Here is a 25,357-nt window from a genome sequence, read left to right on the forward strand (position 1 = left end):
TGCCCAATCATATGCCGCACACTGTTTCCGCGAGTCTTTGAGAAAGTCTTTGCGAAGTTGTTGCGAACTCTTTACGAAACTGGTCCAACTACATCATTCTCCACAATATCCTTGAAAGTAGGCAGATATGGCCTAGATAGATATTGTTTGAAAATAATAATTGAAATAATTGGTTCCTTTTATTTGGTACATCACAAACATACAAAGGGATGTCAGTGATGAGGCAAACCAACGGTACTCAAGCCATACCGGCCTAGTGAAGAAGCATCAGTTTATCAAATCCATCCTTGCTCATTCAAAGACTAGAACGGCGATGGCATTGGCCGCATCATAGGCTTCATTGAGAAGCTGGACTACATTCAGGCCTTGGATGTCGACATAGTCTGAATTTGCCCAATCTTCAAGAGCCTGCAGTTGGACATGGGGAACGACATTTCAGACTACAGAGCGATTGACGAGAAATACGGCTCAATGGACGATGTGGACCGCATGTGTCAGGGGCTGCACCAGAGGGAAAATCGAATTCCTCATGGACCTCGTCGTTGGCCATACTTGTAACGAGCACGCCTGGCTTCGAGAGTCTCGTTGGTCAAAGCCAAACCCATACCGCGATTGGTACATATGGCGGAATGTAAAGATCGGCAAGGACGGCAATCGTCAACCACCAAACAACTGAACAGGGCAAGGATGACGTTTTCGGGTACACGAGTACCATGGGCGACCAGGTGGTCTTGTTGGTGTGCAATCTCCGAGAGGTTTGACCTACGTTCTGGAGACGTGCTGGTGAGCATATACCCCAAAGTGGAGTTTGAAGAGAACATTGTGTATTCGTTTTCAAGCTATTCCTGACGGAAGGTAGGTTCCCATGAAAAAAAGTCATTTCGTGCTCAAGTAGCCAGCTCATCCGCTTTGACCACGGTCAAACATCCACCCAGTATACCTTTGCGACCTTGGACCAGCACCATATCTGAAGTCTCAATAAAGGGGCTCTCTTTCAGCAAAATCCAGGGCCTTCATGATGTTTGCATGTTGGCTAGACTAATGCAGGGGTTTGAAGTGCGCATCGACATTCAAAGTGTCGAAATGAGCAAAGTGGCGAATGACCGGGCAGGAAATGGTCAAGTCTCCCTAGCTCCAACATAATGACTGCCTTTCCCCTTTATAAATTTACACAGCCACGTGGATCGCACATATCGCCTAAAGATTTACCCCTTAGCGGCGCCAGCTGAGCTCAGCTACAGTACGTGCGAACACTTGGTCAGCTTTAGTCTTCAATCAGCGTTTGATTGCCGACTCCCTGCCACGTGCTGCCAATTTCATCAACGGCCCAGACTCGAATAGTCTTGGCCCTAAAGCCAACGGTTCGCCAAGAGTAATAGCTTGATAACTGGACAAAGCTTGTTCTGGACCGTTGGATTCCAGCGCTAGTACCTGGATCCCCTTTCTGACTTTTACATAAATACCTTGTGAAGTATTCTCTTGGTATGTGTAAAAATGCCAAGACTTTAGAAGCCACCCAAGAACACCACCTGTTTTCTTTTTCTTCATCACACTCATTAATCACCAGAGAGGCCTGCCTGCCTACCTTGCCCATCCTCCACCATGCGCAACACGCTCGTTAACTTGAGTCTTTTGTTGACTCTGGCCAGCCCCGTCTTTGGCGCTGCCGTCTCCAAGATTTCCTCGGACGCAACCTGCGGCAAAGCGTCTGGGTTTACCTGTCAGGGCTCCAAATGGGGCAACTGCTGTTCTCAATACAGCTACTGCGGAAGCGTACGTTTGAGTCTCCACGAGTCCTGCTAAATATCCAGCTGGAAAATAAATATATATTAAAAAAATCGAAAGCTAACTACGTAACCGTCGGGTGGTGTAGTCTGACGCTTACTGCGGCACTGGCTGTCAATCCGGCTACGGCACCTGCAAGACGACCACTGCCAACCCTCCCCCCTCTCCAGGGCCAAAGGTCAGCCAGGACGCCACGTGCGGCAACGGCGTCACCTGCCAGGGCTCCAAGTGGGGCAATTGCTGCAGCAGCCATGGCTGGTGTGGCAGCAGCAAGGACTACTGCGGCGCTGGTTGCCAGTCCCTCTTTGGGACCTGCGATGGCGTTTCGACGTCGTCGACCTCGAGGTCTGCAACTGTTGGGGGCTCGTCGACTAGCTCCACTCTGACCACGAGCCGCACGACGACGTCTTCAACCACCTCTAGCTCGGTAACCAGTCTTACAACGTCGTCAACTACCACCACCTCTGGTTCTTCGACATCGTCGACGTCTGTAACCACCACCACTAGCTCTTCGTCCTCTTCTTCCTCGACTTCATCCAGCGCTTCGTCCAGCTCGTCGTCAACTTCAACGTCTACAAGCACAACCAGCACACAGGGCCTTCCTACCGTTACCGTGACAACGATATCCGACGACGCCACCTCCACGTCCGCCAGCTCCTCTACTCCATCAAGCACCCAGACGGCCAGCAGCACCGCCTCCTCCTCCTCGACGGCCACATCATCGTCCGCCCCATCCGCCACCGCCAGCACCGTCAGGCAGTACACGCAAGTATTCAGCCACTTTCCCGGCTGCAGCTACCGGGGCCTCGCGACGGGCATCAGCATCCCCGTGTCCAACCTGGGCCCCAGTGGCGACTACAGGGCCGCCGCCGTGCCCGCGTGCCAGGCGTATTGCGACTCGTCGCCCGGGTGCCAGATGTTCTTCATCGCCGTCCAGCAGGATTCGAGCATCGCGCCCCCCAACGACGTGTCTGCCACCTGCCAGGTGAGCACGGCGCCGTTCACGACCGCTCTTGCGTTTTGTGGCTTCGTCAGCGTCGGCCTGTGGGAAAGCTACGCGTACAACCTCGTGGAGACGGGTCCGGCCACGGTCACGGCGAGCCCCACGGTGTCCACGGGCACGTCGACCTCGTTTATCCCGATTACAACCATCGTTGATTTTGATTAGACGTGTCTTGATAGGTAGGGGACTGGGGCGTTTTGTTTGTAGTTTTCGGTGAACATGGGGCACGCTATTGTTGGGGGGGGTGTAATTTTGAATTTTCAACCCTGGTTATAAGATTTTGTTTTCCAATTCTACCACAGTCCAACAGTTAATCAACAAAGATCACAAAGGCCATTTATTCCCTTTTGTGACCCACCTTGGCCATGAACCTCTCGTAAGAAGCCTGATCACGTCCAAGAAGGAAGGCGTCCATCGTCATCTCCGGGTCATCCATCCAGTCTCGATATTTGTCGTCGAGCTGGCCGTACGAAAACACCAGGAGGCGGGGGTTGGCAGCCATTCTGTCGGTGAAATCGGGTCTCGCATCTGTCATCTTGACCTGCCTCATCGTCCCCTCGAATTTGGAAAACCTGACATCTTCCTCTACAAGACCGTCGAAAAAGGCTTCCCACGTCAAATACTCGGGGTCGCCCCAGCGGAGCTGAGAATCTGCGGCTGCGCTGTTTAGGATCAGGGACAATGGCCGATTTGCGGTTTTGCTCCATGACGTCAAGAACGCAAGCAGATTGGCATTGACATCGACGTTGGTGAGCTCCAGCTCCTCCAGAAGCGGCGTGGCCGTTGGTTTCCAAGGCAGGGGCTCGTCCAGGGGCGCATGCTCGGTGATGTGAAATCCCAGCTTCGTGACCCGAGGTAGATGGTTGAAGATGATTTTATCGAGGTCAGCCACAAAATCTAGATAACATGCTTGCCTGTTGATGGTCGTGGGGCCTACCCTGTCGCCCCAGCCATACAGACCAAGGTCGAGATGGTTCAGGCCACCCAGAAAACGATGCCAGTTTGCAGAGTCGAAAAAGACAGAGTTGTGCGGCGGCAGGTTGACGATCCGTAGCGATTTGATAGCCGCGGACTTGGCGTAGTGGCCGTCTACCAAAGCTTGCAACATGGCGTCGATGTATGCGTTGTTGCATTTGATTGGGTGCCTGTCATTGTAAATATAATCCGAATACAACTCGCGCAGTTCACAGTTGATCTCTGCGTCGGGGCCTTCTTCTCCATCCGGATAAATTCCAGGAAACTCAACGACCAAACTGTCGACGCGAGGCAGTAGAGGAGCGTCAGATCCCCAGCCGTGAAGAAGGGACATTGAACTGGCAGACATCCCAGGTAGCTCCGGCCCCGGCTTGCCACGATAACATTTGTGCACATCTCCTCCGGCCGGATAGAAGCACGGCGGCGACTGGTGTATGACCCTCAACGTACGAACCATGCCACCGTACGTTTGCGCCACGAGGAGGGCCGAGTCGGCAACATGCTGCTTAGCCCATGTGAAGGACAGGATCTCGAAGATACCCACTTGGTTCACTCCGACGTGGCGGAGGCGACTGCATGTGCTGCTGAGACGAATCCGGCTGCGTAGGTCGAGGGCGGCAAAGACTTGGAGGAGCAGCTCGGGGGTGAGTGTGGCGAGCGTTGACATTCTAACGATAATGGAACGAGCTGAAAGAGTCATCAAAGTGTGTGGGAAAGATCAAAGCATGGAAGACAGCTCACATGAGGTCGGTGAGATGGGTTTGGTGGGGTCCGTCTTGAATGTTCATGCATGTCGAACTGCCCCACAGGTGGGGAGCCTAGGGACTCGAGGTAAGGCTGAACTGGCCATATTAGGGGGCCACTTTGTCTGCACCAAGTACCAACAACTACCAAGCACAAAAGGTCAAAATTTAAAATTACTTTCAAGATGGTGAAGTGCTGCAGGATAAGTCTTGGCATTATGCAAGGAGGGCACACATCCAACACAAGTTAACGTATATACATGTAACATAATATGTTGATTGGATTGGTAGGCAATGGCCAAAAGAGGGGGTTATCCAACAGGCTACGTATGCAGGAGCAGCAGACCTTTTGAAAGATGGATGACTATCGGATTACGCGCTTTGGTAAATTCCTGTCAAAAAAGCTTGCATCTTTACAGAAATGCCACCATGATTTGGTAGTTCGCCACATAGCCCTGTATACAATTAAGCCATTCTGAGCTATTTAACCCAGAGATTCGTCCCGGGGCCGAAGATGCTCACCTTTGTACCCCTTCTTTCATTTTTGTCGCACTATTCTGTTGGAACTTGTCGGTGCAAATTCTACTCCAACCGGAGGAATGAAGTACACAGGGTTGCTGAATTTGCGCAACGCGGACAAGAGCTATAGTCTCTGTGGGTCGTTGACGAGGGGCCGGGGTTAGGATCTGGTCAACGCAGGGTTTGAGGGTAACAATTGTTGCACCCGTTTCGTTGTCCACCTCGAGCGTCTACAGTCTATTAGTTCCCTCCCGTTTGCATAGCAATACATCCCGGCTTCTACCCAGTCGCACCTACCCATGGTGCTGTTTGACCTATGATAAATTTAGTCCATAATAGTTACAAGTTCACAACTTACACTAACTCGTATTGCTTTTGCTTCAAGTTTGGTTGCATTTGAAACTTGATTTGCAACTATCGCTTCTTATATGTGCGTCCTTTTCCAAATGCGGCTATTCGGCATAATTACGACCATTGAAATTGTCAAATTGAGTGAACCTGGGAAAGGGTGCTGCTAATAACAAAGAAGATGGTCATTGTATAGTTCAGTTGTATTTCAGCCAATGCGAACTCTATGAAGCGCGAATCTTTGTACTTATTCTACCCTTTTTCTACTTTTGCTTCTTACCACACAGTGCGGACCCGAGCAGGTATCTGTTCTGGGTTTGTTAACGACCATTCTGATCGCTTTTACGTTTCTGATTGGGTATTGGATGTGAAACCATATTGATTCTGTCCTTGGGATCGATGTGCTCTTGTTGTCTCCTTTAGTTGCCTGCCCTAGTTTTCAATTTCTTTTACGTTTGTATGCTCAAATGCGGTAAGCTTTCCATTTTGCCAATTGGCTGGCACGAACTTGCAAAATCCGTGCCACCTCGGCGCATTACAGCTGTAATTCTAACCAATTGCCATATCCGGCCTTGGAGCATCTATATATTGATTGGGCGTCAGGGGGTCGGTTTGTGCCCCTGACCGACAGAAAGTAGATGTAAGTCTTTTCTTGGCATACGTCAACCACCAGAGAATGAGTTGCAGTCGCAGTACTTTATCCGCCCACGATCCCTCAGAGTTGCTAGACTGGTAGGTAAAATCGCCGCCTTAACCTCGCACTGGGTTTTCACAATGAGCACAACCACAGCGACCTCGGTCGCTACCACTTCGAGCACGACGCTGCAAACCATCAGCAGCAGCACGAGCACGAGCACAGGCCCAGCATGTCCCGCCACCGCGATCCCGAACGCGGAATATGCATGGCGGAGGGAGCGCATCCCGTGCTACAGCCCCTACCGCGAAGACGAGCTCGCCTCCAACGTCACCAGCAAGATGCGGGAGTGCTGCGCCTCCGAAGTCGTCGTTGCCAACTACGTACCCGAGCTGGCCGCCGGTTTCCCCTCCCGAAGGGGCTGCCTCTTTATGTGCAACGTTTCCGACCGCAGGATCATGTACCGCAACGGCGTCGACGATGCGGGCATGGCGAGAATTCTCAATTGCGTCTACAGATCCAGCAACGGCTCGCGCAGCTTTGAGCTGGATATAAACTGCGCGCCCATGCTCAAGAGTGGAGGCGACCGAGGCGGATTTCTGCGGGTGGCTTGGTGACCGTCTCGCTGGTGGTCGTTGCTTTGATAATGGCATGATGTTTCTTTGTTGGTGGATAATTTGCGTACTATAACTGGAAATACCATTTCTGTCACCTGTCTACCTCAATCTTCACGGCTTTATACTTATTCTTGCGATATACTCAGCACCGCAATTGCATGTATATCAAGCGCATTACTTGTGCGTTAGCTAACTAAAAGTAGGAATACTCCAAAGTGACAATACCCACTTTGTAGCCTGTCTCTGTTGATCAACAGAATATATAGACAACCCACACCAGACTAGTCTAGACTAGTTCTTCTTGGTCCACGACATCGGTTATACGCCCGGATCCAGGCCCGCAATATTATTCAACAGCTACAAACTAGTTATGCCCGGCGTAGGAGAGCCGAATAAAAGGGTCAAACGACTACATTACTAGATACACGAACTACGCGCGCAACTGATTCGAATAGCTATTCCCACAAAATGCTGATTTGTTAGGATGAGACAAATTCAACCACGACCGCCTTTCGACCACCTCGCAGAGCTCTTTGTCAGCAGCCCTTTGGTTACTACTTCTCAGGATGCTCGTCTGAGAAGCGCGGTCCTGCGTAGAACTGGTTCCTATGCCATTCTTGGGCCTTGCCGGGTGCAACCATGTACCACCCTCGAATATGCTTCCAAGACCACGGGCCCCAACTTGCCAGCTCAGATGCGGTGGTATAGGACACGTCATTGGTCCCATCCCCCTGACGGCCCTCGGAGTCCATCTGTTGCTCTTCTCTGGGTCCCGCTGTTCTATAGTACCATGCCGTGGTGATATCGGAGGTGATGTATGCGAGGTAGATGTAGTGCGTTGAATCAGGTGAAGTTTTTTGATACTCTTTGGCCATGTCCTGGGGACTCCAATCGACCATGACTTTCTGGTCTCCCATTTTTCTGGCTGCGGGCTTTGTGAAGCCACGGTAGTGTTGAAGAAAGGTTGGTCGAGTACTAGTGCCGAATGGGAGAACGACTTCGGCTGCAGCACTGCTTACAAGCAATGCCGAATAAAGAAGAGCCAGCATGTTGAAAAGGGTTTCTGTGGGAAGGCTCAACACAAGACGGAGAACAAGAAAACGGAGCGACGGGTAACCTTGGAGCGTTGATAAAAAAAAGCAAAAGTGAAAGCCTATCTAATGGAAAATAAGCAAGTTATCGACGTGGAGGATTGCAAAAGCCCGCGTACCTACCAGCCTATATTTATCATTTCTTCTCTGGACCCCCGCAAGCTATTTCAAATGAACACCCGAGATCAAATAGGATGCGTTTGGACTTTCGTGGTAGTCTCCTTGATCAAGCTACATGGTCTTGACATGATTTTCCTAATTATAGAGTAAGTTCGACGCCATAGGTTGCGGCCCCCCCCCAGGTTGAATCCCCTTCCAAATAAATGGATTTCAGAAAGTAGGCTAATCCTAATTGAGAACGGGCTAAACCAAATCGGGACTAGCCCGGTACATATTTACAATTGCCATTTTATATAGCACGCCTAAAATCCAACCAATAAAATCGCTTTACTCGATCCAGGTGGGTCCAATTGCCTAACCAATCGTTTTTTTACACGCCGTATATTAAATATCAGTACAAATACGTTATTTGGATTTTGTGGATCCACGCGCGTTTTCCTATCCGGATTTGAACGGGTTACGTAATTGTGCAAATAATTACGCTCCCGTTAAATTTCGGTTAATTCGAACGTATAAAAATCCAACTTTTTCCCCATTTTTTCGAAAAAAAACCTTTTAATTGGTTTATTAAAATTTAGGGCAAAACGGTTAAATATACGTATAATTTTTGTTAATTTGCGTGGCGTTATAATAAATGGAGGCGTAAACGTGGTTGGAAAGGGGCTAACCGGAATTGGAATAATTTTATTAGTTAAATTTATAAAAAAACGGATCCGTAAAATTTTTTGCCGGTTAATTAGGTGCAGACCGGCGCCTAATTATGCGTTTATTGTATTTAATAATATTATTGCACGTGCACGCGTTTAAATATATAACCGTATTAGGTTAAATTTGCTAAATAAATTAAATTCCACCGTAATTATTGGTTAAATAATTATAAACGACCGGTAAATTTGTTTAAATAAATTAAAAATCCCCACATTTAATAATTGTAATACGTAATTTATATATGGCGGAAAAAATAAAAAATGGATATTAACATTATAATAAACCCATATAAAATTATTTAATTGGTGGGATCCGTGGTCGTTAATAATAAATAAACGTTTAATACCGGGTTAGGCGGGTTGGGTTTCGGGTATAAAAATATTTGTTAACCAATTAACGGTTATGTTAATAACAATGGTGCTAACAGGGGATATAGGGGTAAACCCTAGGTGCGGCGTGGTAAATAACCAGTGCTAAAAGCGCTAAATAATAGGTAGAAATGCACTATAATTTTGGTACTGATAAATAATTGGTTGGGGGAGATTTTGCTTTATTTCCCTTACATACTCTCCGACATCGAAGTGGGGGTCCGCACGCCAGAAAAGGTTCCGGTGCCGCGAATGAATTTCCGAAAAACTAATTTGTATGGGTTTTTGAAAAAACACCCTCATTTGCATACAAACCATCTCTGGGTTTGCATTTAAACGTTGACTTGGTGAAATTTTCAACCCGGTACAGGGTAGCTAACCCCACTCGCTGACCTTTAAATTGCATTCCTGCATTAACAAAGTAACGGAATTCCACCATTCCCCACTCCACTTCGGCACTAAATAAAATTGGCTATATACAAATAAAAGTGGGCTTATTACATGCAAAATAATGCATATAATTAACAAATAATCCTAAAATCGAATTTATTTATATAATAATAAACGTGTTTTATATAAATTATATTCCGAATGTAATTTCCTTAATTTTATTGGATTAGTAAAATCATTTCCCTTAATCTGTTATAATCCCAAAAAATCACTGAAATCACTCTTTTGGCAATTACGTGAGGTTACGTAATTCCTTCTTATATAACCCTTGTTCTGCCGGTCGGTGATTTCTCTGGGTGGGTGTCGTTAGGAGGGGTGTGACCCCACCTGGCCTCCCTGGTACTGGCCCAACTGTCTGGTCGTAACAAACACCTCCGCTCTGGAGTCCGGGAGGGCTCTAGAGATTCGCTTTTCCAACGGATTCCTGATGCCAACGGGACATCGCATTGTGCACACATTATCGAGATTGCTCGGGCAGACACGAGGCGACGAATATCTTCCAGTGCGACATCCAAGCCTTGTACCCGTAGCTCCATCGGCTGAGAAAATGCCGAGGGTCTGGCAGAGTCCAGACCAGCATCGCTTCCGGGCATACGAGCAATAGTTCTTGAAACGCCTGCTATAGGTATCTGTCCTTTGCTTGTTCCCAGTCTGCGTGTCAATCATCAGGGCTCTGGATTCCTGGGTCTGAGAACTAACAAAACATCACACACTAGAAAGCAGGTCACAGTGCCTCATCAAGACGACTCGATTTATCCAATATTTTTTTTCTGTTTTTGTTCATTGGTCCTCTATCCGAGGTCTAAGTTTACGGCCCGCTTGAGGCTATTTGAACCAGCAACACCCGCCGCAACACCCAATTACTCTTGCGCCACACACCGAACCATTCCCAGTCAATCCCAGAGACCCATTGAAAATACATGCAAAACAGGCGAGATATTCCGAAGAAACAGGCCTTTCTCGCGAGACAGATTCATCATTACGAGCATCAATTCATAGGTTGCGTGGGAATTTAGATGGTGTTCTCGGCGTTGAAGACCTTCAGAGCCTGCTGGATGCGGGCCTTCATGGTCTTCTCACCCTCACGAACCCAGACGCGGGGGTCGTAGTACTTCTTGTTGGGCTTGTCAGCGCCGTCAGGGTTGCCGACCTGCGAGTTGAGGTACTCGATCTTGCTGGTGACGTAGTCACGGATACCGCTCAGGTAGGCCCACTGCAGGTCAGTGTCGAGGTTGACCTTGATGACACCGTAGCTGATGGCCTCCTGGAACTCGGAGTCGCCGGAGCCGGAGCCACCGTGGAAGACGAAGAAGACTGGGGATAAGGTAAGCTTTTGATCGACATGTCCGTGGGCTTCGAGCTAAATGGTACTTACTAGGCTTCTTCTCCTCGCAGCCGAGCTTCTCAATAACGTACTTCTGGTGCTTGTCAAGCAGCTCAGGGTGAAGACGAACGTTGCCGGGCTTGTACACGCCGTGGACGTTGCCGAAGCCTGCGGCGATGGAGAAGTACTTGGAGATGGGGCTCAGGGCCTGGTGGATGGCAAAGATGTCCTCGGGCTGGGTGTAGAGGGAGTTGTTGTCGACATCCTCGTTGTTGACACCCTATTGGCAGTGACAAGTTAGGTTAGCTTCGCGATGCTTTGCAATACAATCGAACCAACTTCGCCGCCAGCCAAGAGAGACGAGCGACCAGCAGAGCCAGCCAGAGTTATACTTACATCCTCCTCACCACCGGTCAGACCAATCTCCATCTCGAGCCACTGCTTCATGGGGGCAGCACGCTTGAGGTACTTGGCAGTGGTCTCGATGTTCCAGTCACGGGGCTCCTCAGACAGGTCGATCATGTGCGAGCTGAACAGAGGGGTGCCGTTCTCCTTGTGGAAAGCCTCGTCGGCATCGAGCATGCCGTCGAGCCACGGGAGGAGCTTCTTGGCGCAGTGGTCGGTGTGAAGGACGACCGGGACGCCGTAGATGGGAGCAATCGAGCGGATGAAGTGGGCGGCAGCAACGGCACCAGCGATCGAGGCCTCCTGGTTGGTGTTGGAGACACCCTTGCCGGCGAAGTAGGCGGCACCACCTTGTGACATTTGCAGGATGATGGGGGACTTGGAGTCGCGGGCGGCCTCAAGGGAGGCGATACTGAACACAAGTAAACATCAGCAACCTGATCTCGCGATCGCGATTGAAGTCTGCGATAGCGACAAGAGACAAGCGGGCAACTCACATGGTGGACGACGAGGTCACGTTGATGGCAGGAATGGCGTAGACATTCTTCTTGGCGTGCTCAAACAGCTTGTAGACCTCCTCGCCGTAGAGGACGCCGGGCTTGAGACCGAGCTCGCTGAAGACACCCATCTTGGTTGTTTAAAAGGTAGTATGCGTTGAGTTGGAATAAGGAAGAATATGGGAGAGCTTTTGAGGGTATCACGAGAAAATCAAGGGTTTGCTTTCAATGTCTGAATGAATGGTGAGGAAGGTGAAGTACTTTTTCAGACCGGATTATGACAGAACAAATAGGAACGAGATGGAGACCCGTCCGGAAGAAGCAGGCATGGAGGGGTCAATTTTCTGCTGAAGCTTGCTTCGAATTGCGGGGTCTGCCGGTGGCAGTGGCAGGAGTAGCTGAGATAGGCGTTACGTAGATGCTCCATGTTGCCGGGTTGTTTCTTCAACACCCAACCAACGTCAATTGTCCGTCAAACCCGCTACCCTAGGCCCACGATGGTAGAGGCTGTTTGCAATTGTTGACTTCATCACCTACGCATTCCTTGCCCTCAGGTTCCACGCCAATTGACCTTACTACCGGGAGCATCATGATGGAGTACCTGACAGCTTCAGTACTTCGCACCTCAACAATGATGTAAGAGGTCCGTAACAACGCCCCACATGGCTCAATGATGTTATGTATGCTATGCGGTTGGTGGACCGTTTTTGGTGGGGAGGCATCACTTGTCGAGTCGGGATTTCGCGGGCACAACCCTGCGTCGTAAACATGGCAAGAAGGGACTGGACGGGCTTGGTGTGCTCATTCTTAGATGTCGAAAATAGCACATCCTCGGTTATCTCATGACCTTACGTTAAGAAATGCATCTCTCGTGACCATTGTGAGTTCTCCGATTATATTCGTCAACACCGGCGCCGGCTCCGAGGCCGAACTCAAAACTCCAATATTGGACCCACTTTGGTCCGGGAACCCGGTTGGAAGGGGGCACACGCCTGCAAAAGAGAAATCCTTCGCACATATTGATAATGACTCGGTCGTGTCCAGTAGAGCAAGTGAGCTGAAGAAATGCCGCAGACCAACCCACGTGCACACGTGTTAGCGACAGTTGTGGCTTGGAATTGGGCGACATTGGCGTTTTGTTGACGCCCAGCTGTGCGTGTGTTGAGCCAGTCAGCCAGATGGCGGGGCACATGGAAAAAAATCTCAAGGGTTTGGGTAAAATCACCCCGCTGGGAATGTCGACGCGGTCAGGGTCGCGTTGCCTAGATTGATTTTGATTCTGCCAGCAAGGGCGGTCAACCACGCCTCTTGCAAGGCCCCTTGTTTGCGCCGTACAGCCTTAGATAATGGATACCTCCATTGTGGAAACCTGGCGCAGAAGCTTGTGATTGCCTATTCGCAAACGTGACGCACTAGTCAGCCAGAGAAGCCGCATGACCCTCATCGTTGAAGCTTCCATGAACCCTTTCGCCCCAGGCGCATCCTGACCGTTCAAGGTTGCAGCAATGGCGCCTTATACATACATACAGTGCCCCTGCTCTGACCCCTCAGACCTCGGCCGGTCGCAAGGCAGCTCGTCCCCGACCCAGAGCACACCTACCAAGGATAGCAACGGCAACCTGATTGAGGAAGACGATGAGGATGGGCGAACATTTGACCCCCGCGCTCCACGCTCAAATTACAGCCTCTACCCGATTGAGTACTTGCTCTACTGCGAAGACTGCCATCAAATCCGCTGCCCGCGCTGCGTTGCCGAAGAAGTCGTTACATACTTTTGTCCAAGCTGCCTGTTTGAGGTGCCGAGCAGCAACATAAAGAGCGAGGGCAACAGGTAGGCAGATCTATCCTTGCAAGACTCCACCCGAGGTTGATTGCTGCTAATACGAAACCTCGATGACATACAGATGTACCCGTAGTTGCTTCCAGTGTCCAATCTGCGTTGGCATCTTGTCCGTCACAAGCCTTGAACCGTCGTCGTCCAGTCGTCACCTTGCAGCCGATAACACCGCTGCACTACCCGGAGGTCCCTATGCTTTAAACTGCTCCTACTGTCAATGGAGCTCCCTCGAGGTCGGCATCAAATTTGAAAGGTCAAATGGGATATACGGACAGCTCGCCAAGCTCCGCAACGGCGGGCGGCCGAGACTTTCACGGAAGGAGCAAAAGGAACGCCGCGAGGAGTCATCCGCATTTCCTGATTCCGGAACTGGCACTGTGCCGTCTTCGATCGAGGAAGAGGAGCAAAAGGGTGCCCGAGAAAGCGGAGACGCAGAAGATGACGAGCTTGATGTGGAAACACAGTTTGCCAAGCTCAAGTCTTTTTACAAGTCACAACTAGCGGATACCGCGACAAGCAGCGGTTCTGGGGGTTTGTCATCATTGGGGAACCTGGCCAATTTTGGTCTTGGTTCTCCAGGTTCTCCGTCAATGTCGCGGCTCATGTACATGTACACGGGCGCCAACCCAGCAGACACTCGCCGCAAGACTCGCATGCACCCAATGCGCGAGGCTATTGGTCCACAGGAGGGTCTGAAGGTTTTGTACGAACCCAATATGAAGAGCCATGAGGGGGCTATTGAGGGAGGGAGTGAAGAAACATCGCAAAACAAGTCAAAACCAAAGAACGGACTGGACGAACATGCAGCAATTGTAAGGTTACGCGACGCAGGCTGGGACGCAACCACCACGGCAGAGCAACGGGCTTCCCAGGCTCCAAATGCGGCTGCTCCTGTCAGCGCCCAGCACATCCGGTTCCAGGATGACCTGCGGCCCATCCCCGTCCTGCTGCGTACGAAACGGTCAAAGCGTTGCCCGATGTGCAGGCACATCATGACCAAGCCCGAGGCCAAGGTGGCATCCAACAGGTTCCGCATCCGCTTGGTCGCGGGCAACTATATCCCCAGCATATCGGCACGCTACCTCTCTGGCGGCATCCCGCCGCCCGCGGAGCCGCCCGGGACCGTCGCGGCACACCATCTACTCAAACCCCTCGAGCCGGTCCAGTACCTACTCACATTGAAGAACCCCATCTTCGAGTCCGTCCGAGTGTCCCTTGCGACACCCTCCGTCACACCAGGTCGCTTCGGCAGCAAAGTGACCTTGCTCTGTCCACAATTCGAGATTGGGGCCAACACAGACGTCTGGGACGAGGTCCTCAAGGATGGCGCTCCAGGCGCTGACGCCTCGGCCCGCCGGCGAACCATGGTGAGAAAGCCGGACGGCGAGGGTGGACAGGCGGAGGCGGGCAAGATCTGGGAGAAGGGCCGCAACTGGGTCAGCGTCGTGGTTGAGATTGTGCCAGCGTCGCTACGAGTAGACATGCTCGGACTCGGAAAGCCAGCCAGCGAAGTTGACCGGAGCCCGCTCAAGGAGGACGAGGACCTCCTCGAGATACCAATGTTTGTCCGAGTCGAGTGGGAGGCCGACGCAGCCAACGACGACGTGGGCCAAGCCATCGGCAAGGACAAGGATACAAGAGAGAAGAGGGAGCTGGCATATTGGTGTGTTGTTGGTATTGGCCGAATCAGTCAGGACTAAGGAACCGTCGCCGCTTATTTGCAGAGTAGAATACAGGAGATACCCCTTTTTGTGCATAGCATTCATCTGATGAGCAAGTTGTCTTTGGACCAGTAACAAGAATTCAATTCTTTCCCAACCCCAAGACTCCGAGAAACAAAAAAGGTATCATGAAATGACCGAGCCTGTATTGTTTCACAAGCTACAAACTAGACAACGCCGTTTTCCCTGTTTTTTTGATTCGATCGTGGCAGTTCATGACGGAAAACCAAGATCATTCCCATCCCACACGCCGTGAAAACCACCCGTCATGGAAAAAGAAATTTTTGTCATAGCCCCACCCAACTCAGCCAAACAGAATGCCAGATATCTAGTAGTCGGAGGCACCAGTCTGGGGGAACTCGAAGACGACGCTACGGCCAGTGAGGCGGCGGTAGACCTCGGAGTAGGTGTCGAGGCGGTAGTCAACACCACCACGCTCCTTCTCGTCGAGGACGACCTTGAGGGTCTTGGAGTTGTCCTCCTTGGTGCGGAGGCGCTTGCCGACAATCTCGACGGGGTAGACGAGGTCGGTAAGGATGGCGTCGTGGACGGCAGTCAGAGTGCGCGAACGGGGGCGCTTCTGCTTCTGGGTGTTGCGCGAGCGGTTGGAGCGCTTGGGGCGGGGGAGAATGCGGCGCGAGGCCAGGATGAGGACGTGGCGGTCGGAGAACTTCTTCTCGAGCTCACGGGTGAGGCTGTGGAAACAATATTAGAACAAGGTCAACGGTGAGGGTATTGGACTGAGTTATAACTTACCGCTGCTGGACACGGTGGAAACCCTGCAGGGAAGGGACGGGGACAAAGATGACAATCGCCTTCTTGCCGTGGCCAACTTCGATCTGATGCGAGATCAAAAGTCAGCATGCGAGCTCCTGGATGGTATTTCTAAAGAAATTGCCAATCCATGGACCGCTTCCCGTCCGATTCCGCGACGCCTTGTGTGTATGTGATATCTTTCTGAGTCTCGACCCTTTGAACGGGAATGATTGTGCGTCAAGCGTTGCGACCGAGGAAATCATCTCCCATAGAGAGCACCCTTTGGAGGCTCCGCTAATCATTCGCATAGGCGTTCCCGTTCTCGAGTCGCGATCATTGGATTTCGGTATGCATCGAGGTCGTCGGGTTCTTTGTGGAAGATTTCGGATCCGCGGAAGGTCCTTGGTTTTTTCATCGTGCAAATCACGACTCCTCGGGTTTCCTCCTCTTTGCGGTCATGGCACACTAAATGGTCACTTGGGAGCAAAAATCATCGGCAAATTCTCACCTCACGGGCAGAGACAAACTGCAGAGGGCGAAGGGCAGACTTCAGGTCGGCAGTGTTCGTCTCGAGGTCGTACAGAGCCTGGGCAATGTTGGTCTCGAGCTCCGAGGGGCTCTGGCGCGACGGGCTGTTGGCCGCGATCTTGTTGAGGGCTGGGCTGCTCATCTTGACGGCTGTGAGGTGTTCCGCTGGGTGATGGGATGGTTAGTTGACGGGGAAGAAGCGGGCTATCTTGAGTTTGGGCGCAAATCGAGAGGGGAGTTTGATGGGTAAATCCTCCTTGGGTGGTTGATGGGGCTGATTACTGATTGGGGTTTGTGAGCCCTCATGCACGGACCTTGCACAGTTTTCCAGGTGGGGCAGAATTTCGAATTGAGGAAAGCGTGACCTTGTCGCTTGTGAAATGAGCCTAACCCGAATTGGAGACTCGCAGTTAACTGTTCTCAATCGTTGATTGCTCCTTACCCTGCATCAACAATTGTTGTCGCAAATTTGTCCGACAACCAGTCCAATACTTGTCGCTGTTCACCTAGGTCTTAATCAACAGGCGCGAACTGACTTGTTTTCCTACAGCGCAACACAACAAGCGACAATTGGCTGCAGGATTTCAAGGCCACATACTCCGTTATGGACACGCCTAAAATGAGAGGAGAGCACAAGAAGTAAAAGCTGTCTTTACAGCACGTGTTGTACTCTACGGTGGTCAGGTGCATAACTTCTCAAATATCACGGATCTGACGCAGATGGACGAGGCTGATCATTATGGGCTCTTACCATGTGCTATGTACAATACCGCACATTACTCTCATGCGGTGAATACCTTGTCGTATCCAGTCATGCAGAAACGGTACCGCACATCCGTCTTGTGAACCCTCGTCAGCGCCTCCTTGAGCCCATCCTCACCGATCTGGATCTCCTCGACCCACGACTTGATGCCCTTGTCCGCCGCGAGCTGCAGCATCTCGATGGTCTCCCTCCTGGAGCCCAGGTGCGACGCGCCGATGAAGACGCCGTTGCTGAGCAGGTCCTGGTTGCGGATCTTCATGCCCTCGCCCTCGGGCAGACCGACGGCGACAAACTTGCCGTGCACGTCCAGCAGGCCCAGGTAGGCGCCAAAGTCCCAACCCTCGAAGCTGCTGGCCGTGTTGAGGATGGCGTCAAAGGTCATGGCGTGCGGCTCGTTCCAGCCCTTCTCCGACGTGGCCAGGAAGCCGTCGGCGCCCATGGCCTTGCAGTCGGCCTCCTTGGCGCGGCTGCGCGAGATGGCCCAGACCTCGGCGCCCAGGGCCTTGGCGAAGAGCAGCCCAAAGTGTCCGATTCCTCCCATGCCGAGGATGCCGACCTTCTTGCCGGGACCGACGCCGTTGCGCACAAGTGGGCTGTAGGCCGTCAGACCGGCGCAGAGCATAGGGGCAGCGATGGTGCTGGCTAGGGCGTCGGGGATGGGGAAGACCCTGTGGTTTTTGTGGTTTGTCAGCGACGACGGGAGAACCGGAAGCAAGTAAATGGTTGGAACGAGTCACGTACCAGTGCTCATGAGTCCGGACATGAGACGAGTAGCCTCCTTGTGAGACAACTCCGGAGTCGGGCCAGACGGAGCCGTATGTGTCGAGCTGCTTCTTGCAGTATGTCTCATTGTCGTTTTTGCACTGCTTGCAGTCCAGGCAGGCATAGGATTGTGCACCAACACCAACGCGCTGGCCCTCCTTGATCAGTGTGACTTTGGGGCCGACCTTGATGGCCTTGCCAACGATCTCTGCAGAAGACGTCAGCAGGGGTGTGGTTATTGCCCGAAACGGGAAAGAAATGGGCAGCGGGATCAGTACTGACCATGTCCGACAACCAGAGGGAACTTCTGCTCTCCCCAGCCACCAGAGACAGTGTGGACGTCACTGCCGCAGACACCGCAGCACTCGATCTCAATGTCGACATCGTAGTCACCAAAGGGCTTGGGGTCGAACTCGTTCTTGTGGAATTCGGTCCAGCTGTCCGGGCTCTTGACCTGGAAGCCCGTGAACTTTTCTGGGTAAGGCATTTTTTATCTTTGTTTTGTGTAAATGTCTGTGAGGGCTGTCTGTGGAATGGAAAGCTTGCAAAGCCAATTCGAATGACTGGAAATTGAGAAACGGAAACCCAAGAAAACAAAAGGCCAGAAGGAGGAAATCCGGTCACACGAAGCTCCCCTCTTTATCGTATCCAGTACTCAGTCCATACCGAGCGCGGGGCTGGTTTCTCACTCCGGGATAAAGACCGGCCGGGGTTCCTCTGCGCTTTCGGGCGTGGGGGAGCAAGAAGAGGCGCGTAAACAGCTTCTCCCCCTTGGCGTCAAACCATATGTCGCATTATGATCCTGGCGTCGGGTCTTTTTGGGTCGAACAGTTGGAGAAGTCATGTATCCACCTGTGCTGCTAGTTGCGCACCCCAGGGAGGGCCTTCCCGTAAAGACCAAACAACCCCAACCCCTCCCCGACTCCCCCACAAATGGAATGAGGGGTTCTCCAGGTTGGAGGTGTCACGGTCAATTTTCCACCAAACAAAAGTTCCTCCGTTGCTGAACGTGCTATCGCAACGACGGGGCCTGGTTAAGAATCTTGGGAAGAGTCTAGAATTTTGTCATAGAGACCGGGGTAGACTCGCAATATTACTTTAATTTGACCTGCGTGAGGCTCAATTCAGCATCGAAAGAGATGGTCTCGTTTGCTGCTCAAGTCACGGAACATGAACTCGTGGTAGCATCTGGCGGTACGCTTTCGGGGATCCGGATCGGTTGAATCGGCATCGGGTCCGAAGAGGGATTCTTGGGCAAGAACATGCTTAAAGATGTAGTCGAGAGTAGTTCAAACTCTTACAGGGCACAGAGTGGACGTGTTCATACAAGCAAAAGAAGGTAAGTGAATATCGGGTCTTCCCCGAGTAGATTGAAGGGCGGCAGCCTACGCCCTTTATGTATTAATCCCTGGTGCACCTTGATGGCCACTCACCCCGCCAAGTTACATGGGCAATGAACTATAACCTGAACTTCACCAGACGACGGGGGGAGCATCTGCACGGAAATGGTCAGTTTCATTGGCTCTCACCATCAGGCAGAATTGAAAAAGATGGCCAGCACATCGGATGAAGAAACCTGTGTGATCTGGGCGTATTTATCGACATAGAGCTTTACTGTCCTGTAGCATCTATGTCTGCACTGGGACACTGCTCCTGCTGTATACAGCTCTTCTGTCGCAAAACCGTTGACAGGATCAGGGGGTTTCACATAGTGATTGGTCTAGTAGAAACGTTGATAAGATGATTTCCTAGAAAGTCGCCTGATGAAGAGTAGAAACCGGAACGTAGCAGGTGCAAATCCTGCCTACTAGACACTTAATCCTTCTTAGCTTTCCTCTTAGTTGTGAACTGAGGACCCGAAAACAACTGGTCAAGACATGGTCTTTTGCTGTTGAACATGTCTTGATTCCGTTTGTCTTCTCAAGTTGAGCGGGTTGGGCCAAAAGTCTGTATCAATTGACAAATTAGAAGGTCCAAGCTACGGTCAGGGGCTACGACATAGTCGCGACCTGGTCAACAGGCGCAATGAAGTTCGGGAGAGGGGAAGGGGGATGGAGTGGGCAAACACAGAGAGGATAGACTCATAATTAAGCGCTGATACATAGCATTTGTTTTGTATACAACGGTGGGACTAAAACCGTGGCTGGAGGTCCAACTAACAACTAAACGATGACTGGTATCAAATTTTGAGCACCCCTACCAGTATCACTTCTTTGTTACATTGCTCACATGGTATATTTTCAAGTGCTGTTTCCAGCTCATAACATTCAACGGGGAAAAGATCTGCAGCTGACATCGAACAAGAGACAGGCCCTCTTCAAGCCAGTGGTGGGAAACAAGGGTCAAGGCTCAAGGCTCTCGTGCCGGCGATCAACCCGGGATGCTTGTAGGACGGGCACGAATGAATGCCCATCCATGCGCTGGTCAAGGACCTGGCTGTCACCGCCCCCAAACTCAGACAGAGCGTGCAGGCATTCAAGCAACACTGGATCTGGCACATGATGAAACGACCTCCAGAGCCTGCAGAACGTTAGCATCGTGCACAGGGACGTCCAAGCGGGACAACTGTCTCAACGGCATGATCGTCAACTTTAGCTGGTCCATGACCGCGCCCCTCGTACCCCTGGACCATGCTGGCAGAACTCTACTGCAAACAACCAGGTGCGTGTGTCGTTGGACGAGGCCCTTGGTGACATGGTCGTCTGTGACGACATGCTCGACGATCAGGAGACGTACCAGAACATGTACCTGGCAACAGGGACTCGCCCGTTTTTATGCGCATTTTCTCCTGAAACTATAGCAGTGGCAGCCATTACGGAGTTCTTCAAGCTTGCTCCGAGATATATTGTCCCAAAGAGGAGATACCCAATCTGACGAGAATGTCTGCAAGGCATTTTGTCGTTATATTTTTTTTGCGACAGCATAAGACTTTCTCAAGCTTTTAACACTGTTGTTACTTCGTATACTGCTGGTCTTGATGGCATTGGCTTCACGATCTCATGCTCAAGACATTGCCCCAGTCTCTCTGTTGTCTGCCATTTCTCTATGCGCTCCTCCTAAATGTATCTAAACACCGCTAGGGTGAGTTTGTTTGCAGTAGTCCTTATGTGTCCTCCAGAGAGTTTGGAAGGCCCTTTTCAAGTATATAGGCACGACTCTGGCAGCTATGACTTGTGAGAAGGCCTGGATCGAATTGTATTCGTGGAGGAGCAGCAATTATCGTGGCTCTACATTCTTGTCTGCTGAAACAAATAACGTCTCTAACAGAACATGAGAAGGTTCTGCTAGGTTGTCCTTCAGTAGACAATTGGACTGGGAGAATTGGCAATTTCCAAATTGCCTTCAATATTGGGACTTCTTTGCTGTACATTGATAGACCATGGGCCGAGCCTGACGGGGAAGCAGTAGCGGCAGCCTAGACGCCGTCTGTTTCCTTTTGAAGGGTATTATATATGAAGTACTCTTGTTTGTGCGTATACCTGTTCAAAAGGCGTAATAAGAAACTCTCGCAAGCAAGGGAAGCAGCCTGTTAGTGATACCTCAGTGTTCCAAATGCTGTCCGCTCTTGCTATTCATCATCTACAAAAGAATGCCCACGCCCCATGGAAGGAGGCGTTCTCGACTCTGTGACTTGTGATGGACCAAAATGGAGGATTAACCTCAGCTCCTACCAGCATTGCAACGCCGTCGAGACCGGGGCCTGCTCACACACCTCTTGATCCATCTCGCCTGGCGTGCCCACAAGACTAACCTCATACACTGTGACACTGCTGACTACTGAAGAGACTCCACCGCCTAGGTTGGTTTTGAAAGCCCAAAACCTCTCGTCTGTCAACCTTTTATTCCAGAGCCAGTGCGTCTTCTAGTCTAGTTCGTACCCGGCGATTCCGGTCGTAACAAGGTGTTCGTCAGTTATTCGTCAATTCGAAAAAAAGAAGAAAGAAAGAAAGAAAAAAAGAAAACGATCATGCCTTGGACGGAAGACTCAATGCGTCCGGCAACGCCGTGATTGACTTGGAAAAAGAGTGCCCAATCCTCACTGAGCTGCGACTCATGCATCTACCAGCTGCCAGTGGGCTAACTACTGGCGAGCAAATTTAGCACTCATTCTGCCAACTACCCTGGGTCAACATGGATGAGATGGCTAATTTTAGGGCAGCGGAAATAAAAAGACATAAGTCAAGTCACCCCTAGCTGTCGGGTATGGACGGACGGCAACTTCAAGAACCACCTACACCACGGTCGAACGTCTTCGCTCCCAATCCCCATTTGGCGGTCCTTTGGGCAACTTCGCCACTTTGTGGTCGGACAATATCTGATTTAGTCCCAGGTCGCAAATCTCAGCACAACGTCAATTTATTGGGTTTTCTGCAGGCTTTGGCTCAAACTGAGGGTGACACATGTGGTCTTTCTTTTCGCTTCCGAGCTTTGACAGTCTAAAGTAACCCTGTGTGCATAAACTTCCCAAGCCAGAACTTCTGCAAGTTCTTATTTTCCCCCTCTTTACTATTCGCATGGGACAAAGGCCTGAAAACCTCCTCATCCCCGCCCTCCATTAATCCAAATCGGTAAAGCGCGCAGCCGATCCAGTCTAAAAACCAGTATCTGCTCCTACTTACGGCGATGCAAACAGCCGCCGCGCCTTAGGATCCGCCGATGCGTCCATCATCAGGTTCATAAGTTCAAATTGTTCATGGAACCGTTCTTCCTGCTCCCTCTTAGCAGCCTCTATGGCTCGCTCATCGCCGGCCCATATGGGTTCCGCTTTCAATTCGTAGTTAGGGGGTAGTGGTCCACCCTTAATAACCTTGGGTGTAATTCGACATCTGATGGTAATAGTGTTGGTTGTACTATCACCGCGCCAGCTATGAGTGTAACTCAAATTTGCTTTTCGTCCGTCCCCGCAGACCACCGTGGCCACTATTTCACTTTTGACGTTGGAGTAACCCTGTGGGGGTCCATAAAGGTCTACTTTCCAAAAGTCACTAGCCACCGCGCCGGCCACGGAGGTCATTAAAAAAGTAATAAGTCTGAGGTTCATAATTTTATATGTGCAAATATATATGAGAGGTTGTTGAAACAATTATAAAAGAGTAAAGGCGGAATTTTGCAGCTTTCTGTTACGACCAGACAATTGGGCCGGTACCAGGGAGGCCAGGTGGGGTCACACCCCTCCTAACGACACCCGCCCAGAGAAATCACCGACCGGCAGAAAGAGGATTATATAAAAAAAAATCACGTAACCTCACGTAATTGCCAAAAAAGTAATTTCAATAATTATTAAAGGATTACAACAAATTAAGGGAAATAATTTTTGCGATTTGTGACAAATCAGGAAAAATCACATTCGGAACATAATTTATATAAGGTACGTTTATTACCATATAAATAAATTCGATTTTAGGATTGTTTAGCAGCAATTAAATTTTAATTAACCTTAATATTTATTTAAAAATAATTATAATTTTACCCCCAATTATTAAAAACCCCAATTACCCAATTAAACGTTTAATTGTTTCAACCTATTATTGTCACGGGCAGGCAGGGCGGACAGGTAGGTGCGGGCGATCAGGTAACAGGACAGAGTATATTGGCTATCTAGTCTTCCAGGTACAGGGTAGCAGGTGGTTGTTGACGAAGACGTAGCTCGAGGAGCTACATATCGGAGACTGCAGAGATTTCGCGTAGATATACGCGCGCGAGGCGCTCGGCCCTCGCGCCTTCACGTGACAGGGGTCATGACTAAGCGACAGCCCAGTGGCTGTCCTTCAGGTCTGTGACAGTATTCCCCCCTTCCAGGCCGAGCTCCGTCACGGCCGGGGCCCGGGCTTATGGGGGTATCGACGGTGGAAATTCTTTACCAATTGAGCAGCGTTTTCCAGGTAATCGGCAGGTTCAGTCGTGGGTTCGCTATATCCAGCCCAACGGACGATATATTTCAGCCGGCGGCCTCCTCGGCCGCGGGTTTCCCAAAAGGAGTCGAGGATCTCTTCGACTTCGTATTCTCTCTCACCTTCCACTTCCAAATGGGGTGGCGGTGCAGGTTGTTGGCCCGGCAGGGGCTCAACGTCAGCAGGTTTTAGTCGGTTTATATTGAAAACAGGGTGTACTCTCATAGACGACGGCAGGTCCAAACGGTAGGCGTACGGGCTAATCACTTCAGAAATTCGGAAGGGTCCCAAGTTCTTCCAATCCAGTTTCTTCTGCGGGCGGGCGGTCTGGATGTTCCGTGCGTCTAACCATACATATTGGCCGACGGTAAGCCGGCGGGCCGGGGTACGGTGTCGGTTCGCCTGTTCTTCGTAACGGGCTTGGGCGGCGGTCATTTCGGCGCGGGCTTGTTCCAGAATGGCTTCCATTCGGGCGGCTAGCTTTTCGGCATCCCGCTGGGCGGGCAAAGGCTGGTTCAGGGGTACCGGCTCGAATCCCATGCGGGGATGGAATCCGTAAGTCGCGTAAAACGGGGAGGTTCCGGTGGTCTCGGACTTGTGGGAGTTGGCTGTGAATTCGGCGAGGGGAAGCCAACTTTCCCAATCATCTTGCAGGTAGGCCACATAAGCTCTCAAATATTGTTCCAGGGACGCGTTAAAACGCTCGGTCTGTCCGTCAGTCTCGGGGTGGTGAGCAGTGGATAGCAGGCTGTCGATTTTCAAACGGGTTGTCAGGTGTTTCCAAAACTTCGACACGAATTGGGTGCCTCTATCCGAAACTATCGTCAGGGGCAACCCGTGTAGTTTCCATACGTGGTGTAGGTACAGGTTGGCGGTGTCCTCGGCATTGCAGGTCCCTTTACAAGGGACGAAGTGTCTCATCTTAGTCAGGCGGTCTACGACCACTAGGATGGCGTCGTGGCCGTTGCTTTGCGGCAAATGTGTGATAAAATCCATCGACAGGTGTTGCCATGAGCGTTTAGGAGTGGGCAGGGGTCGCAGGAGGCCCTGGTGGCCTTCGCGGGACGGGTTGATTCGGCGGCAGGTCTGGCATTTCTTTACCCATAATGATACGTAATGTAGCATTCCGGGCCAGTAATATTCTCGGGACAGCAGGTCGTAGGTTTTTGCTTTGCCGGGGTGACCGGCGACGGGGGAGTCGTGGCAGCGGCGCAGGATCTCGGCTTTCAGATTATTCGAATCGGGTACGTACAGTCTATTGCGGTAATACAAATAGCCGGATCGTTCTTCGCATTCGGCCAATTGCAGCTTGGGGTGGCGGTCGGCGCCTGTCCTCAACGCTTCTAGGGCAGATTGCGTTATCGGGTCGGATTCGTATCCGGCGTCTAGTAGCTCTATCAGGTGTCTTGGCAATAGGGGTTTGTTTTGGCGGATTATGGGTTGTAACCGGGTGGGGCGGGCAGGTAAATTGTGTTCTTTCAGTACGACTTGTGTTTGGTGCTTAAGTCGTTC

At 51.0% G+C, this 25,357-nt stretch overlaps 11 protein-coding genes across 11 annotated transcripts; 3 read left to right on the forward strand and 8 right to left on the reverse strand.

Annotated features, from left to right (window-relative positions):
• Nucleotides 1–1,602: 1,602 nt before the first annotated feature.
• Nucleotides 1,603–2,953, forward strand: MGG_00227 (uncharacterized protein; the record flags this gene model as incomplete). The annotated part of the gene is made up of 2 exons (XM_003718830.1): nt 1,603–1,773; nt 1,874–2,953. The coding sequence occupies 2 exons, from the start codon at nt 1,603–1,605 to the stop codon at nt 2,951–2,953; spliced, it is 1,251 nt and encodes a 416-aa protein (XP_003718878.1).
• On the reverse strand, nt 1,812–4,493 carry MGG_00226 (uncharacterized protein). Its single transcript, XM_003718831.1, has one exon. The coding sequence runs from the start codon at nt 4,461–4,463 to the stop codon at nt 3,126–3,128; it is 1,338 nt and encodes a 445-aa protein (XP_003718879.1). The 5' UTR covers nt 4,464–4,493; the 3' UTR covers nt 1,812–3,125.
• Nucleotides 4,494–5,840: 1,347 nt separating this feature from the next.
• On the forward strand, nt 5,841–6,624 carry MGG_00225 (uncharacterized protein; the record flags this gene model as incomplete). Its single annotated transcript, XM_003718832.1, has 2 exons — nt 5,841–5,845; nt 6,093–6,624. 2 exons carry the CDS (start codon nt 5,841–5,843, stop codon nt 6,622–6,624), a joined length of 537 nt encoding a protein of 178 aa, XP_003718880.1.
• A 554-nt stretch (nt 6,625–7,178) lies between these two features.
• Nucleotides 7,179–7,673, reverse strand: MGG_11627 (uncharacterized protein; the record flags this gene model as incomplete). Its single annotated transcript, XM_003718833.1, has 1 exon — nt 7,179–7,673. One exon carries the CDS (start codon nt 7,671–7,673, stop codon nt 7,179–7,181), a length of 495 nt encoding a protein of 164 aa, XP_003718881.1.
• Nucleotides 7,674–8,988: 1,315 nt separating this feature from the next.
• Nucleotides 8,989–10,027, reverse strand: MGG_17499 (uncharacterized protein; the record flags this gene model as incomplete). The annotated part of the gene is made up of 4 exons (XM_003718834.1): nt 8,989–9,025; nt 9,111–9,179; nt 9,292–9,383; nt 9,689–10,027. The coding sequence occupies 4 exons, from the start codon at nt 10,025–10,027 to the stop codon at nt 8,989–8,991; spliced, it is 537 nt and encodes a 178-aa protein (XP_003718882.1).
• Nucleotides 10,028–10,091: 64 nt separating this feature from the next.
• On the reverse strand, nt 10,092–11,908 carry MGG_00223 (fructose-bisphosphate aldolase 1). Its single transcript, XM_003718835.1, has 4 exons — nt 11,588–11,908; nt 11,082–11,502; nt 10,737–10,965; nt 10,092–10,675 (listed from the first exon to the last, which is right to left on the reverse strand). The coding sequence occupies exons 1-4, from the start codon at nt 11,716–11,718 to the stop codon at nt 10,374–10,376; spliced, it is 1,083 nt and encodes a 360-aa protein (XP_003718883.1). The 5' UTR covers nt 11,719–11,908; the 3' UTR covers nt 10,092–10,373.
• A 738-nt stretch (nt 11,909–12,646) lies between these two features.
• Nucleotides 12,647–15,371, forward strand: MGG_00222 (dynactin Arp1 p62 subunit RO2). The gene is made up of 2 exons (XM_003718836.1): nt 12,647–13,418; nt 13,492–15,371. Exons 1-2 carry the CDS (start codon nt 13,093–13,095, stop codon nt 15,122–15,124), a joined length of 1,959 nt encoding a protein of 652 aa, XP_003718884.1. The 5' UTR covers nt 12,647–13,092; the 3' UTR covers nt 15,125–15,371.
• Nucleotides 15,077–16,677, reverse strand: MGG_00221 (40S ribosomal protein S7). Its single transcript, XM_003718837.1, has 3 exons — nt 16,410–16,677; nt 15,902–15,984; nt 15,077–15,840 (listed from the first exon to the last, which is right to left on the reverse strand). The coding sequence occupies exons 1-3, from the start codon at nt 16,569–16,571 to the stop codon at nt 15,474–15,476; spliced, it is 612 nt and encodes a 203-aa protein (XP_003718885.1). The 5' UTR covers nt 16,572–16,677; the 3' UTR covers nt 15,077–15,473.
• A 436-nt stretch (nt 16,678–17,113) lies between these two features.
• Nucleotides 17,114–18,831, reverse strand: MGG_00220 (NADP-dependent alcohol dehydrogenase 6). Its single transcript, XM_003718838.1, has 3 exons — nt 18,237–18,831; nt 17,934–18,162; nt 17,114–17,860 (listed from the first exon to the last, which is right to left on the reverse strand). The coding sequence occupies exons 1-3, from the start codon at nt 18,439–18,441 to the stop codon at nt 17,212–17,214; spliced, it is 1,083 nt and encodes a 360-aa protein (XP_003718886.1). The 5' UTR covers nt 18,442–18,831; the 3' UTR covers nt 17,114–17,211.
• Nucleotides 18,832–20,429: 1,598 nt separating this feature from the next.
• MGG_17500 (uncharacterized protein) lies at nt 20,430–20,848 on the reverse strand (the record flags this gene model as incomplete). The annotated part of the gene is made up of 2 exons (XM_003718839.1): nt 20,430–20,577; nt 20,691–20,848. 2 exons carry the CDS (start codon nt 20,846–20,848, stop codon nt 20,430–20,432), a joined length of 306 nt encoding a protein of 101 aa, XP_003718887.1.
• Nucleotides 20,849–22,554: 1,706 nt separating this feature from the next.
• On the reverse strand, nt 22,555–22,968 carry MGG_14708 (uncharacterized protein; the record flags this gene model as incomplete). Its single annotated transcript, XM_003718840.1, has 1 exon — nt 22,555–22,968. The coding sequence occupies one exon, from the start codon at nt 22,966–22,968 to the stop codon at nt 22,570–22,572; it is 399 nt and encodes a 132-aa protein (XP_003718888.1). The 3' UTR covers nt 22,555–22,569.
• Nucleotides 22,969–25,357: the final 2,389 nt, after the last annotated feature.

This window comes from Pyricularia oryzae, chromosome 5, assembly GCF_000002495.2.
Source record: "Pyricularia oryzae 70-15 chromosome 5, whole genome shotgun sequence".
NCBI lineage: Eukaryota > Fungi > Ascomycota > Sordariomycetes > Magnaporthales > Pyriculariaceae > Pyricularia > Pyricularia oryzae.